Genomic DNA, 16,445 nt, shown 5'->3' on the forward strand with positions numbered 1-16,445 from the left:
TATTCAGTTTAAAAGAAAATTTATGTAAAAAAATAATTTCAACTTTTCCGCGATGCTGAATCCTGTACTTTTTATAGGAAAGGATTTGAGGAAAACTAGTTCCTTAAAGGAAATAGTTATGGTGGAACCTACATTTTCTTGTAACAATTGAACACGTGTACATGACAGTAAAAGAAAATGATTTTCCTTTCCTTTCCTTTCCTTTCCTGTCCTATCCTGTCACTTGAAGCAGCCTAGGCGTTCTTGAGTCTTCAGAGGATGTGTCCATTAGAGTGGAATTCTTATTTTTTTTCCCCTCCTATTGGTGCTTTGTTGGCTGCAACTGGAAGTTGAGTTCAAAAATAAAACACCATGCTCAAAGAGGCTTTTCTGCATACCTCCAGATTCAACTTGGAAACAAGTGGTCCATAAGCCCATGTACTCAAGTAATTATTGAAGCTTTAAATGAATTGTAAATACATCAGGATGATCCCTATCATTTATTTTTGTTTATATGCTTAATTGCACTCTAAGAAGCATGAACATGGACACGAGGTACGGTGATCTCAAAAAATGCAACACAGACCCAGTGGTGACACAACAATAAAATATTTTTTCATATATTTTTATTTGCTATGTAGATTAATATTACATCTACAAACAATCAAAATTAACAAAATCTAACACTAATTCTTTGGAAAAAAAAAACTTTTAAATTAACACTTATCATTTATGTCTTTTTTTTTTTTTTTTTTTTAATAGATGATTTATTAATTATTTAAATCTAACAAAAAAAGAATAAACATCCAGTGTTTTAAAAGGCGCGCGCCTAAGCGCGAGGCGCAATGAGGTGCAACCTTGCGCTTCGAACAGATCGAGGCGAGGCGCAGCTTAGGCGCTGAGGCGAGGGCTTTCTATGAGGCGCAAGGCGTGGGCCTCATGGGCTTTACCCATTTTTCTACTCCAATTGTTGATTAAGTGCTTTTTTGTGGACATACCCACAGGGATTCAAAACTATTCAATATAAAATGACCAAATGTAGTCAAAAGAGAGCAAAAAGTGATAAAAGATTGAATGTTATACTTTATATCTTTTGTTGGATGTTATATTTCTAATTTTTAGAAGATTGAATGTTATGTTCAGAAATTATCGAAAATGGTTATGATTTTTTAAATATTATATATATATATATATATATTTGTTATGTTGAAAAATTTGCCTATTTTATAATTTTGCTTTTCTTCTACTACTTGAGTTTCGCTTTGGTGAGGCACGCACTTTGCCTCGCGCCTCGTGCTTAGGCTATAGCAGACCGTATCGCCTCAGTGCGCCTAGAGCCTTTTTAAACACTGTAAACGTCCAACATTCACCAAAAGCACTTGTTTTGAAAATAAATAAGGGGACACGCCGTGTGTCCTATATGTGTCCCCGAAGTGGTGCCACGTGTCCCCTAAAACTGAATTAATTAAATAAGGGGACACGACATGTGGCGTGTCCTATACGTGTCCCCGCAATGCCTGCGTGTCCAATACGGCTACGACACTCGTTTTGAAGCGTCGATGCGTCATAGATTGCACTAACATAATCAATGTGAATGGCTCTACCAAATTATGGATAAATGTGGGTTATCAAGTGTGAGTATGAAGGTTTGGGCATGAAGATAGTCACTTTGTTGAAAAATTACAAAAAGGTTTTGTTTGTACCTACGCCAAATGTGAGGTTTGTTCCTAGTTTGATTTGTTCCCCATATTGGAGAAATCAACACTAGGTAATTTCCTTCTCACCCATATAGTTATGCTTAAATTTGACTTTCTCCTAATGCTTTCAATAGGTCGAACCAACACCAGCAAATTGGCTTTGGCCTCACCTAGTTATAAATTTCTTTACCCATCTGATGTCTACCAAGTTACAGGAGTGTATTTAGTACAAGGGTAATGGAACTTAGATGAATACAAATATGAGTCATTTTCCCCGTGTCTTGAATTGTGCGGTTTTCCATATCATACATTTGGTTCTAGTACTGACATTTGATACTTGTATACATGTCGACAAATCATGTAAAAAATGCTTTTTTTCAGTGAATGATGAGAGCTTAGTGATTTTTATTTTTATTTTTATTTTTGTTCTTTACATGATTTAAAATTGGAAGCAATTACATTTGTGATATTGTCTTTAATGCTAGTGCTTCTGGGTTCTGAACTATGTTACCAGGGACATGGATCGTTCCAGTACGTGAAACAGGAACGAGAACGGGCACGTGATATGCCACATGCTCTAAAATGTGGTATGATAGGGGTAGACCTGCATATATTGTACTTAAAAATTTAAGATACTTCTAAAATAATTTTTTTAAAACTATTAGACATCCAATAAATGTGATATTTTCTATTAGCATTATGACCCATTTTTTTTGTTGATGTTTTTGTCTTGTCAAAACTTAACTCACCTTAGATTTTAGTTCATTATATTTGATATTTTTCCTTCTAAGGTAACATTTAAGGACATATATTGAAAAAAACTTTTGGAATCGCTTTGGATCACTAAATTTATCATTTTGGAATGGAAGTGTACCATGTTTTGGAACGTGCATACCAATACATAATTTGTTAGGGTATTAGCGTTTTCTGGTAACCTAGGTTTTGAATATGTTTTTCTTGTTCCTTTGATTAAGCTCTATCATCTATTTGTGGTTTGAATTTGTCTAGTTTCTCCCATTGTCTGCTACTGTGGTTTCTTCTTGCATTATTCTTATACATGCTTGACTAATTACTTTACTATTTTTCTTACCTACCTATTTTCTTGTTCTCATCTTGTTGGCTTGCTATATACTGATCTTTCATTGTTATTGTAGCAACATACTGTTCAGGGAGTTTGCTCTTATTTCCATGTGGAGGGTGCCTGCAATGCCCATAGGTGCCCACACATTGCTAAGATTTCTTGCAGAGCCTTTGAAACAGCCAGCTGAAACTCTTCTTTCTACTGAGGATCATGATGTTTCTGAGAACCTAAGAGAATTCCAGGACTGGGTATGGTTTATTTAGATCTGTTTTTGTTCATTGCACTCAATGTTGTTTATGCTTTTTTTTGGCCTTGATACATTATCACTTCTAAGACTGCAAGTTTGTACAATGTTTCATTAAATTAGAGTGAGTACTACTCTTGTGATGCAACTTATCGCAACTGGTTGAAAGTTGAGTTAGAGAATGTGGAAGTTTCTCCCCTGGAATTGTCAGTCGAGGAAAAGCAAAGAGCGATTGCCGCAGCTAAGGTGTCACGCCCCACTTTTTATTACTCGAAGTATTACCAATTTCATTTACTTAATTCCATTTCAGAGATAACATGCGGAAATAAACTCGTATATTCAACTTGTAGAAGTGAATAACATTGCTCTCATTCGTATGCAAGTAAATACAACATGAGAACACTAAATAAATTGCCCTTGGGCTTACATCATTAAAAGTCAAGAAGAAGGATATAACCCTTTTACATAAATGGCATTCCGCCAACACAAAAGAGGCCCCGTGGCCAACAAATAAGAAGATCCAAAACCTTGTAGCACATCCTGGCTATCACCTGAAAAAGATTCAACAACGTGGGATGAACATATAGTCCAGTAGAGATCTCAACATGATCCTCAACAATAACAACTTACAGATAGCTATGATCATGAATGTTCAATCTCATACAAGAATAGTAATGTGGCAGTTTATACAAAATATACATAAGTATGAACTTTTCTCGAAAACAGCCATTTCATTCAACGCTATAAGCGGTTCACCTTCTTTCCTTTTAATTACCCATTTTCCCAAACTTTCATGACTATAACAATTTTTTTTTTTAAAAAAAAAAACAATTTCACCAAGCCCATCACTCTTCCCCCACTTTCCGTAATTACAACAAAATGACCTTTTTTGAAAACATGTTCACAAATACCCCACTTTCCTTCACACTTTCCAAAATCTCAAAATGGAATTTTGGTTTGTTCCTAATACATTCATATCAATACATGCATGCCTTAAATAAAAGGGAAATAACAAATCATCAACATGTATATAATCCACAAATGAGGCAGCCCAGCCTTTCAAAACAGTAACCATCGCAACCCATAACATACTCAGATACACTGACGATAACAATTAAAACTCTGCTCTACCGGCTATATGCACAGTAGCTAAGGATATGCCAAAGCGATAAGCGAGATAATAACTCATTTTAAACATTTCATACCTCATAATAGATACATATTTTAGTCCTGTATCAATCTCAGACAAAAACACTTCCATACTTCACAAATGATACACATTTTGGTGTTGTATCAATATCAAACAAAAACACTTCTATACTTCACAAATGATACACATTGTAGTGTTGTATCAATGTCAAACAGTTTCCGGTTTAGAGGTCCATCCCCTATCTTCCCCTAAACCGTGGAGTACATCCCCTATCTCCTGCCACACAACACAATGTATATAAACAATTATGATATACAAATTCCTCAATACAACAAAGCATCAATAACAAGTGTAATACATACACATAAACTATTCAATAATGTTTAACAAACACAAGTGTAACGCATACATCACAATTCAACACACCAATGTCATCCTCCACCGATGACCAAGGACAAAACCTCTAGATGCATGTATTCAGTACACCTAATAAAAGAGACTCAACTCTCAAGCAAACCTTAAACCCAACAACGACACTAGTACGATAGGTAAGGATAAAACCCCCAAATATGTGTATTCGACACTCATGATACAATAGTTTAATTCTCAAATTTATTTTCCGAGACTCACATAGAGTTAACATTTCATTTACCATTTTCAAGATCAACTTCATAATTTTCTTAAGTCAACATGTTCCATCACTTATTTCAAAAACACTTTTCCCTTTTCACAAAGCCAATTACATTCTCTTCATTTTACAAAATCAATTCCATGGATAATAAGCCATAACCCAACTTGATTCAATACGTTCATTTCAAAATAACCCCAATACCATAATTAATCCCTTAATTGTTAACACCTTCTACACAACTCATATTAACAATAGAAATTTACCAACATTGTTCAACCGTAAATCCTTTTTATTTTACCAAATCAAAATATAATTTAGGACTTTCTCTTCTTTCAACAATAACATGCTAATTTTACTCTCTAATTAGTCCAAACCACAGTCAGTGATAACAAAACCATTCTTAAACAACCAACCCTAGGTTCCCCTCATGATTTTCAAACAAATCCAACACGGATATGATTTTCATGCAATACAAAACTACCACATGTCTATCTATAGACGAAGTATTGAAAAGGAACAAAGAAATCCCTACCTCAAATGGAGAAGATGAAGGCCAAAAACCAAAGTGCTCCAAATCGCCAAACTTTCAGATTAAAAATGAAGCCCTCAACCCACTCTACCTTTCTTACAAGGGACTTAGTATAGATTTACACTAGAGGGAGATGAAAACCTAGAGAGAAGGTGTGTAGGGAGAGAGAAGATGGTTCTAGGGTTTTGAAATCAAAAGGGAGATGAACAAGTGATATTGAAAGGTTGTTATTAAAGCCCATTAATTGGAAAATGAAAGGACAAGTTAGAATTAAATGAACACTAACTAGCATTACATGAACACTAACTAGAATTAAATGAACACTAGTTAGAAATATGAATGGACAAGTTTGTCATAAAATCCCACTAATGGAATATGAATGGATCACTAATTCGAATTGAATGAACCATTATGAAAATTTAAAAGACACTAGTTGGAATGAAATGGACATCAACCCTTGGTTTCCAAACACAACTAACCTGTTTTAAACCTACCCAACACGACCAAAGACTCATATACAAAGAGTAAAGGATGGAAATAGGAAAAAGACAACAATACATCCACGGAACCGAGTCTGAAATACAATTAAACAATGAAGGGAAAACCGGGATCGCTATATAAGGAAACACTAAATTCATCATTTTCACTGCTCTTAAGTGAGTTGATTTAACTATATGCTACAAACATTGCATGTAGAGATCATTGGAGTAGCCACGATGTTTATTTGTGTAGTTTTTATTACGGATCGTTGACTTGGTCACATCATTTTATGTTCTTCCACTTTTGAGCTTTCAGGTTTGAATTAATTGATATATTTTATTTTTTAGGAAAAGAAAATCCATGGTTGGTTCCCAATGAAGATCGTGTTTATGAATCAGTAGAACCTTTGTTCCTAGAATTGCATGCCATTGCAATGCTCTGTCTGCCTTCTGGTGAATGTATGTGCCCAGATGCCACCTTGTGTGCAACACTAATGAGTGCCCTTTATTCTTCAGTAAGCGAGGAAGTTGTCTTAAATCGCCAGCTCATGGTATGTTGCTTCCTTTTGTCCTGTCATATGATTCAGAGGGATAGGAGCCAAATGAAATGGTATATTAGTTTTTGGTAATTTGAGGATAGCTTTACACTTTTGTGCTTCATTGTGCCTTAAGGATCTATATGCCAAATTTGATTGCATTATTTTAAGTGGGATGGTCTGGTAATGTGTTAAGGTGCACTTTTTTCCAAAGGTCACTGCTACTTTATCCATGATTAGGTCCATCTATTACACAGACACTTGACACGTGACAAATATACAACATGATTCGGATTTGCCAACACAACGATTTTCAAAAAAGCAAGACACGACATGTCTATGGACGCGTGAAAAGACATTTTTATATATTTTATATGCCATATACATTACAATATTCATGAATTTCAAAAACACTAAATTAATATTGAGTTTTATGCTTTTTTTCTTTTTTGTTGGACATGTTTTTATCTAATAATAAACTAGTTTATTTATTTATTTTTTTGTTTGCAATATTTCTTTTCCACGTATCTTCCTTTGAAATGATGGGCTTGATGATATCCAAATTTTAGTAGCAGAAAACTTCTACTGAGGTGGCGCTTCTTACGTGTTTCTGTGCTTCCAAGTAAGAAACTTGTAAGAAACTCCCTTCAGTTAAGGAAGAAACTAGCTCTCAACTGAGATAGAAACGAAAAACATACAAATATTAAAGAAACAAAAGAATAACAACTTAAGCTAATGATAGTACTTTCTATTTATATAATATGTGTATTCATACTTGACAAAAACAATTTGGAATTGACATCAATCACAAATTCTTATTCATATTTTAATACATATTTTATGTCTACGTAGAAAATTAATTGTTAGAATATATTTATACATTTAATTTATGAAATATATATACGCTTCCATAGGCATTCCCAACCTTAAAAACTTCTATATGCTCTCTCTCCCCCACCCCTGCTTCGTTCAACTAAGATCCAAATACAAAGCCTTGCATAATGAATTGGATCGATGGAAATGTAGAATAAAACACCCAACAAATCCCATAATAGGTGTACAACAGACCAACAAAAATATAGCTATCCCGGGTTTACCCTTGTTGTACAGTGATCCGGACATGTGTCCGTGGATGTTGGTAGTTGTTTATTATCTTGTTTGCATCCTTTTTACTTTGTATATTGAGTTATAGGATGTGTTGGGCAGGTTTGTTACAGGTTGGTTGTGTTTGGGAGCCTAGTGTTGCTGCCCAGATTTTTGGACCTTCGCTCGAGCGAGGAGTTGGTCGCTCGAGCGAGAGTTGAGTTCGTGTCTGGTGGATCGAGCCAGAGTGGCTTCGCTCGAGCGAACGATTGTGTCTGGTTCTGGACCTGAGGGTTTGAGTTGTTGGCTCGAGCGAGCATTCTTTCACTCGAGCGCACTTCTGAGTTTTCGGCTCGAGCGAGAACTTCTTGGCTCGAGCGAGAGTTTTCTGTGTCTGGTCGCTCGAGTGACAAAGGCTTCGCTCGAGCGAGCGTGTTTTATATCAGCGGACAGTAGCGTTTTTGAACATCAGTTTTTCACTTTCTTTTTCTTTCAAACCCTAGATCCGAGACTCTCTCTCTCTCTAAACCTACACTCTCTCTAAGATTTGATCTCCCTAGAGTGTGAATCTAGCCTAGGGCCTTTGTTAAAAAGATAGAGGGCATTGAGAGCTTCGACTTAATCTGAAAAAGTTTGGATTTGGAACACGTTGGTCTTCGAGTCTTCATCTCCTTTTTGGCTCAAACTTCGAGGTAGGGATATCCTACTCCTCTCTATGGATTTTGTCTTTGAATTTTAGTATTTTGAGATGTTGGGGTTGGTTTGGTAATTTGGTGAAAGTTTGGGGCTTTTGTGTTATTTTACAAAAGTTGGGGTTTCATTCATAATAAACCTAGATGCATGTTTGGCATAGAGAAATGGAATAAATGTTGAATCATTGATGAAAATGGGACCTAAGGGTTGAAATGTTAATTATGAAAAATGACCTAATTACATTGTTTAATTAATTGGGATAATTAATTGTGAGAAATGAGGAAATGAAATGAGATTGTTGAGATTGGGAATGTAAAGGGTTAAAGGGTGTAGTTGAATTATTTATCACTCACTGGAATGAAATGTTGATTGAATATCCATTTGTGCATTTATTTTCTCTTTAGAAATAATTGCTTTGGGCTATCGGTAGAGGATAGTCGTGATTGTTGTAGACAATGCATGATGATTAGGCAAACGGAAACTAATCAATGGAATGTGTCATGGAATTTGACGGTTGATAGAATACATTAACTGTATGTATTGAGTGATTGTATATAGAACCAATGTGTTTGTATACGTTATGTGTAGAGGAGGAGATGGGGGATGTACTCCGCGGTTTAGGGGAAGATAGGGGATGTACCTCTAAACCGGATAGTGTTGGGAGAAGATAGAGGATGAACTCCGTAGATACAGCTCATATGCTTGTCTAGAGAAGTGAAGATAGAGCTTATATGCTTATCTTTGTGAAGTGTGGATACAACTTATATGCTTATCTGTGAATGTGGGATATTGTTGCTATATATATCTGTTGGGAATGTGGATATAGCTTATATGCTTATCTGTGAATGTGGGATATAGTTTTTATACATATCTGTTGAAATGATGATAGAGCTAACATGTTTATCTGTTGAAAAAGGAAAAATGAAAAGTAACTTGGACTCATAAGTCGTATGACATAAAATGTGATTTGTGTGGATGTATCAGTGTTGGCCATCTATCAATTGCTAATCTTTTAGTCATTGTTCATGGTTGGTTTAGTGTATTTCTACTGGGCTGTGGCTCACCCTATATGGGAATATCATTTTCAGGTACAGGTAGCATGCCACCTCCAAGGACATAGCTTCGGAGGCTAGAGGCGGACATACTTTTGTCGTTTTGTTTATTTTGATGTATTACATGTAAATTCAGGCAAGGGCTTAATGTGTAAATGAGTTAGTACTCTTTTGTTGTAACCAAGTGTTAACTTGGAAAGCTGTAAGCCCATAGGGCATTTGCTTTTGTTGTTAACATGTAATACTTTTTGTAATGAAACTCTGATAAATGGAAGAACGTGGAACTTTTACATATTAATGCATATCCTTATTGATGGGTTTAATGTTGTTATTTTGAGGGCGTTACAAAAAAAGAGAGTATTACAGCCTAGCCCATTTGGTGAGATGTAAAGGTTACAAACCCTAATAAAAAAGTAAAGATTTGTTGAAGAAGACTAAGCTGAACTTAGGTAAGTACGTTTCTTTTTCTTTTGCCTTTTCTTTTTTTAACATTAATCGTGGTTATGCTGGCATGATTAGTTCTACTTTTTCTTTGAATCGTAGATCTAGGGTTCCTGCAGGCTGCATGAACAAAATCAGTGATTTTTTTTTTTTTTTTTGAGGCCATCATTGTGTCCAAGGATTGTTCCAGAAAGGGACACGCATGTCTGGAGAATGTCAGAGGTGTGTCCAACAACCAAAAAAAGTGAAAAAAATGGGACACAAGAGAGGGTGTGTCCAACACATATCTGCCGCGTCTCCGAACATATTTGTGTCCCAGACGTGTTGGACACTGATATGTTACGTCAGATGAAGTGTCCATGCTTCATAGAATATGATGTATAAAGTATGAACATGTGGTTTTTTGAAAAGTTCAAAGAACAATTAGCAGTATGGATTTATATATTTATCGATCATTTGGGTTTTTTAATATTTAGAACCCTTAACTTTTACAACTTCAAAATTGTTCGTCAATTGTGACTTCTAAAAGCAAAACATTAAGTTCTCTTCCTAATTCTTTTCAACATTTATATGTAGAACATGATGTATTTGTTATTATTTCATACAGTAAATAGAAATTTTGCTATGTAAAAAAATCAATAATTTATTTTTAATTTCATATTAAATAGATAATTAGCCATGACCCAACTGTGGTTGTATTTGGAACTTGCTGTGTTGTCTGTATCCTTACTTCTTGGGTTTCATACCACAACCAAAGTATTAAAAGGTTTTACTGAGGCTCGCCCTAATGTTCACCTTGCCTCAAGGCTAAGGTAAAACATATCAAGGCTTTGATTTTTAGACTATGTTTCCCAAAGGGTTGCGCATCATAGTCAAGCCTTGTACATTTTTTGCACAGAAGCATATGAGGGCATATGAAGAAGTTCCCCTAGGCTCTTGTTAAACTTAGTCTAGTAGATGAAACAAACATAAAAAAGTAAAAAATAAAAAGAACCATTTTTGCAACTATATTCTATAAGAGGAAATGATCAATCAAGAAAAAACATAGTTAATGGTCAAGTGAGAAGTTCAATCACTAAAGCTAATGATTTCACTTTTAATGAAGGCAAGTTTCCTTCTCTACAGTGAAATGTTTAATCTAAGGAGAAAAATATTTACACTTTTATATTTTAGTAATTTCTTTTATTTATCTAGTAATTTAAAATATTTGATTTAATAGCTAAATATTAAAATATAAATTTTGAAGGCTTATGCCTCAACGCATTAAGGCTTACGCCTCCCCTCGAGTTAAACCCCAAGGGGTTGGCCTGGAGGCAAAGCCTTGGGTCTTGGGGGTGTGCTCCCTCCAAGGTTCAGGGATCGAAACCTCTGAGGTGCTAACAATTTCTTGGAGCTATCAGATTGGGGGGAAAACCCTTGAATTAACCGTGGTCCACTTGCGGAAAGATCCTTGCCGAGGGCTTGCGCACCCTTGGGAATTAGTCAGACTGTGATCCGGACACCCGGTGCCAATAAAAAATAAATAAATAAATCCTCGAGTTACGCATTCGCCTTTAAAAACTTTTGACCGCAACTCAAATTAAACCTTTTAGTTCCTGAAACAATACCATTACATATCAGTTGATTTGTTTATGAATCACTTGATATTTAAGTCCTGTATAATCTACATATGTTGATGAGGTGTAGGATATAATTATGTAATATGTAAAATTTGCTTCTTCCAAACTAGTTTTCATCTAGTTCAAAAAAAAAAAAAAAAAAAATAGTTTTCACCACATAAGCTTTTTAAGTTAGGTCTCTCTCTCTCTATATATATATACACACATCTTTTGTCTCTGACATTTTTACTTGATGGCAAGGTGAGCGTCTCTATCTCATCAACAGACAATTGCTACATTGAGGTTGTTCTTCGCGGCTTGGCAGCAGACGGTGATGGACTTGGTCCACATGAACTTAATGATGGTGGTATTCTTGCTACAGTGATTGCTGCTGGCTTTAAAGGTAAGGGCTGGTTGTAACTGCATTACTTTGGAACCTAAATCTAATAACTGGAATTGGTTGAAGACTCCTATTTTACTTGATGGCTCAATTTTTTAGGTGATCAACTTTTAGTTCAGATTCCACATGATGTGCAATAGAACTAATCAAATTTGAGGGGACATCCAAATACACCTTGAAAAAATAGAAGCTTGTTATATGTATATATGAACATGTACACAGAGTTGCAAGCTTGTGGCTTTAATTAAATACTTTTTTGTTTCCAAAAAAATCATGCCATGTTTATGTGTTGAATAGAATTTACAACTAAAATACAAAGGTTGATGGGATAATTTGAAAGTCTACAAAAGTTTCTTGGCCCTCTCTGTACGTTGCTTGAAAAAAGGATATTGGCAGTTAGATTGTTGGCTCTTCTGTCACAAATTGGCCAATACCTTTAGGTCCTTGTCTAAATTTGCTGAAATACGATTTGGTTCTATATGTCGGATTGGTTAAAGTCTAATACAAGGCATCCAACAGGAATTACTAGGAGCTGTTTGACATCATATGTCCTGTCCTACATGGTATTTAGTAAATGGAGATGTAAACACAATGACCAACCTGGATGTGAGCCGCTAGTTATAGGTTGTATATTGTTTAAAACAACATTGACTTTCTTCTGGGTTATATAATGTATGAATGCAGGAGAGCTTGTTCGATTTCAAGCTGGTATAACAATGGAGATCTCACGATTAGATGCCTGGTATTCAAGCAAAGATGGTTCCCTGGAAGCCCCAGCTACATATATTGTGCGGGGCCTTTGTCAAAGGTGTTGCATTCCAGAAGTTATTCTTAGATGTATGCAGGTAAAGTTGTTTTCAGGAAGCCGGAAGTCCTTTTGTGTTTCTTCAAATTAGTTGGTTTACCATGTAACATTCTACCATTTTGCCAATTTCTTCATTTTAAAAATAACATATTTTTTCTTTGCAATCTCAAGTAAATTTGTAAGAGAAACAAAGGATCTATGGTAAAGAACAGTAGTTTTTAGTTTTGCTTCTTGCTAAATTCACAGATTTCTGTATCGCTTGTGGAGTCGGGAAATCCACCCGAAAGCCATGATGAGCTGATTGAACTAGTTGCATTGCCTGAAACTGGGTTTCTCCATTTATTTAGTCAGCAGCAATTGCAGGTAATCTAATTATCTGGATAACGAGTCTTTACTTGCTTGGGGTGGCTATTATCAAATTTTCTCTTTTCATTCTTCTCAGTCATCGTTGACTTCCCTGACAGGAGAATTGACTTGGATGGCAGTTTTGTCAATTCAACATAATTTTTTCCTTGGCAATAGTGTTGCCCTCCTAAATTTTGCCCATCCACCTTTTTATTTATTTATTTATTATTATTATTATTTTTATTTTTTTGGTTTCTGGTCAAGTTGCCAAGATTAGGGCCCTACCATAATCTTAGGCTTAATTACATTTTTGGCTTCCAAAGTATGAGTGTTGTGTCATTTTGGTCCTCAATATTTAAGTTGTGTCAATTTGGTCCCTAATGTATGAAGGTGTTTCAATTTGGTCCTCAATGTTTAAATTGTGTCAATCGTTTCCCCAATGTATAAAAACTGTTCCAATTTAGTCATATTTTGGGAACTAAAAATGTAATTAACCCATAATCTTACTATGTTCGAAATTTGCCTGAAAGATAAAAGGTATATAATTTTTCATCCGTTTGAGAATTTTAGAGGGATTTACGTATAGGTCCTAATAGGTGGATTTATTGTTAAATAGGTCATATGATAATTAATGGCATTTTTCATCAGAATCTATTAAAAACGTCACTAATTGTTAATTTTCATCGATAGTTTGAAAATTGTTACAAAAAATGTCACTAATTATAAGTTTTAGCAATGGTTTAAAAAAAATCATCACAAAACAAAAGTCACTAATTTTCAACTTACAGTGAGTTTAAAAAATTTATCATAGAAAAACGTCACTAATTGTAAGTTTTAGTGACAATTTATGAAGATTGTGACAAAAAATTACAAATTGTCAATTTTTAGCGAAATGCAAAAAGTTGTTACAAAAAATTATTTTTAGCGACTGTTTTATTAGGATTTGATGGAGATTAAATCCAACTATTAAGATCTATTTGATAATTTATTCAGAATTTTATAGGTATCACAAACAATCCATTTTTGCATTGTAACTTGTCGTTGTTTTGGTTGATACAACAATTAAATACCATTGATTGTGCTGATAATTTGGTTTTGTTTTGTCCAGGAATTTTTATTATTAGAGAGAGAATACTGTATATGCAAATTGGAGCTTGGAGACGAACTTCCTTGTTGATTTGTATGAAATTATGAGGTGCTGATTTAGGATTTAATTATGAGGTGCTGATCTAGTAGTAGTGTTGTATAATGCTCTGCTGGTATCATGGTATTTTTGTGGAATGGATGAAGGGTTGAAGTTTTTTTTCATTTTTTTTTAATTTTAATTAAAATAGCTTGAGATGATCAAAACTGGTAAGTGGCATGTTTTGGATAGTTCTTTCTACGCAATAGGAAGATCCTGTATTTGTTCTTTTTTACGCAAGGGGAATACCATTTTAATGAAAAGTTGAAAAAAATAATATTAATTTAGTGGAAACTTTGCAATATCAAAAGAAAATTTAACTAACTTTAACCACTAAATTGAAAATATTTTTTTTACTAACATCGAAATGAAATTCCCCCTTTAAGCTACTGATTATTATTTTTTAATTTAAAAAAAAAAATTAGTTCATCGAAAACTAATTATTTTTTAGCATAATTATTTAGTAAAATTCTCACTTTTATTCCATTAAAATTTTTCAAGTCCATGTTTTTATCATTTTCATTAGTTATAAAAAGAACCGGTTTGTCCCGTAAAACATGCCCATATCTTGTGATTTTTGTTAAAATGTTATTTTGATCTTCAAAAGGTTAAATTAAATGCGCATCCCAACCATGAATTACATATACAAATTGAAATATAGAAATAAAAATATATAAATAGGTCATTGATGTTTAGATTAGACATCGAAGACTAATTAACATATTATAATTCACAATAACAAAATAAAAGGGCTCAGTACCAAGTCATCTCTTGGTCTATTAATTATAATTATCAAATGTTTTTGGCGATTATAATTAGTAGACCGAGAAATGATTATATTTAAGTCTTTTTAATCAAGAACTTATAGCCAAACATGTGTCGAGGATTTTGACTGACCTAAATCCCTATTCTCCAAGGCTCTATTGGGGAAATATTGTTCATCTCAATCTTTTCTTATCGATATGCTTCATGGGGATGGAAAGGAATTTTATGAGGAAGAGACTTATTAAAATCAGAGAAAAGATGGGTGGTAAGGGATGGTAAGTTAATTAATCCTCTTTGGAGGATCAATGGATTCCAAGTATTCGCAATTCTTTAACATGCTTGAATCTATCTCACTTCATTGGTACTCAAAATCATGCTTAATCTTCTACGAGTATTCTTTCCACTGGAGTGCATAGATTATATTTGGGATATTTATTTATCAGTGGTGCCTTTGCAAGATCAAATTATTTGGGGCTTTACTAAATTTGGCCAATACACCATTAAGGCGGGTTATTTATATGCAACAAGCTCAGGCCGTAGGGGTACACGTTACCATTCTAGTGATCTCATTTGGAAGCAATTGTAGAATCTTAGACTACCTAAGAGGACACTCTTCTTATAGAAGTGTCTTCACTGTATCTTTTCGGTCTGATGGGTGTTATATGTGAGGAGTTTCCACTGAGCCTAGTTGTCCACGATGTGATAAAGGGATTGAGATTATGGAACACTGTTTCTTTGAATGCTAGTATTCTCAACGAGTTTGGTGAGCTTCTTCATTAGGCCTAATTTTTGTAGAGGAAAGCCCATGTTTTTTCGAAATTGGTTCAAACAATAGATTAAGAAGGTTTGGGATCATGAAATTATTGTTCAATCCATTGCTATTCTTTGGGCCGTTTGGCATTAGAGAAATAGTTATGTGTTTAAAGGCATGAATATGACACAAGGACAAGCAAATCTTCTTGCTGAAAAGCTTACCTCTAATGTTACTCGAAGATCATCCTTATGTTTAGAGCAGGCTTTAATACCTCAACATCTATTGCTGATGTTTGTAATGATGATGATATATGTATGCTTGCAAATCCTCTCTCTAAAATGACAGATTACAAGGTGTGGACTTTTGTCATAGATGGTTCACAGTAGGTAGCTAATCAAAGTGCGGGTGTGGCATGTGTTTGTTTCAATATAGATCAATCACGGGTTCAAGATTATGCTTCTAGGATGTAGCTTCCTTCTCCATTGTTGGTCGAAGTTAAAGTGTGCTGGGAAGCTATTCATTGGGCTAAAGGCCAGCATTTGTTAAGTATCTCCATTTTTACGGATAGTCAAGCTTTGATATCTACTTTGCAAGGGCAAGGCATCCCTGATTGGAGCATTGCAACTATTATTAATGATATTAGGCTAATTAGTAAGGATTTTGATTTTCTTTCTATTTCTAAAGGTAATCAAGACTCATGTACTAGCTAGACAAGTTAATGGCTGCAGAAGCCAATATATATCTATTTCTTTGCTTCTCACAAAAAAAAAATATTAATAATCACCAAAAAGGCATGGTATGCACATCAAAGCATGGGTTTCATGTTGGAGTCTTTAATGTATGGAGTGATATGTATGTGCAATATACATAAATTAATTCTGGTGGTTCCTAAAAAATTGATTTGCTTCAAAAATCTTGATTAATTTTAAGATTTTTGGAACAAATTGATTTTTTAATCAATTTGGGTTTTGTTTGTTTGATTTTTATATTTCAAATTATA

General features: G+C 34.4%; 1 protein-coding gene across 1 annotated transcript; it reads left to right on the plus strand.

Moving 5' to 3' along the window:
• The first annotated feature begins 6,144 nt into the window (after nt 1–6,144).
• LOC145819635 (nuclear pore complex protein NUP107-like) lies at nt 6,145–13,944 on the plus strand. Its single transcript, XM_082913566.1, has 5 exons — nt 6,145–6,341; nt 11,455–11,596; nt 12,278–12,438; nt 12,645–12,761; nt 13,852–13,944. The coding sequence occupies exons 1-5, from the start codon at nt 6,225–6,227 to the stop codon at nt 13,918–13,920; spliced, it is 606 nt and encodes a 201-aa protein (XP_082769692.1). The 5' UTR covers nt 6,145–6,224; the 3' UTR covers nt 13,921–13,944.
• The last annotated feature ends 2,501 nt before the right edge of the window (nt 13,945–16,445 follow it).

This window comes from Camellia sinensis, chromosome 2 (assembly GCF_055761805.1).
Source record: "Camellia sinensis isolate YWXY chromosome 2, ASM5576180v1, whole genome shotgun sequence".
NCBI classification, from domain to species: Eukaryota; Viridiplantae; Streptophyta; class Magnoliopsida; order Ericales; family Theaceae; genus Camellia; species Camellia sinensis.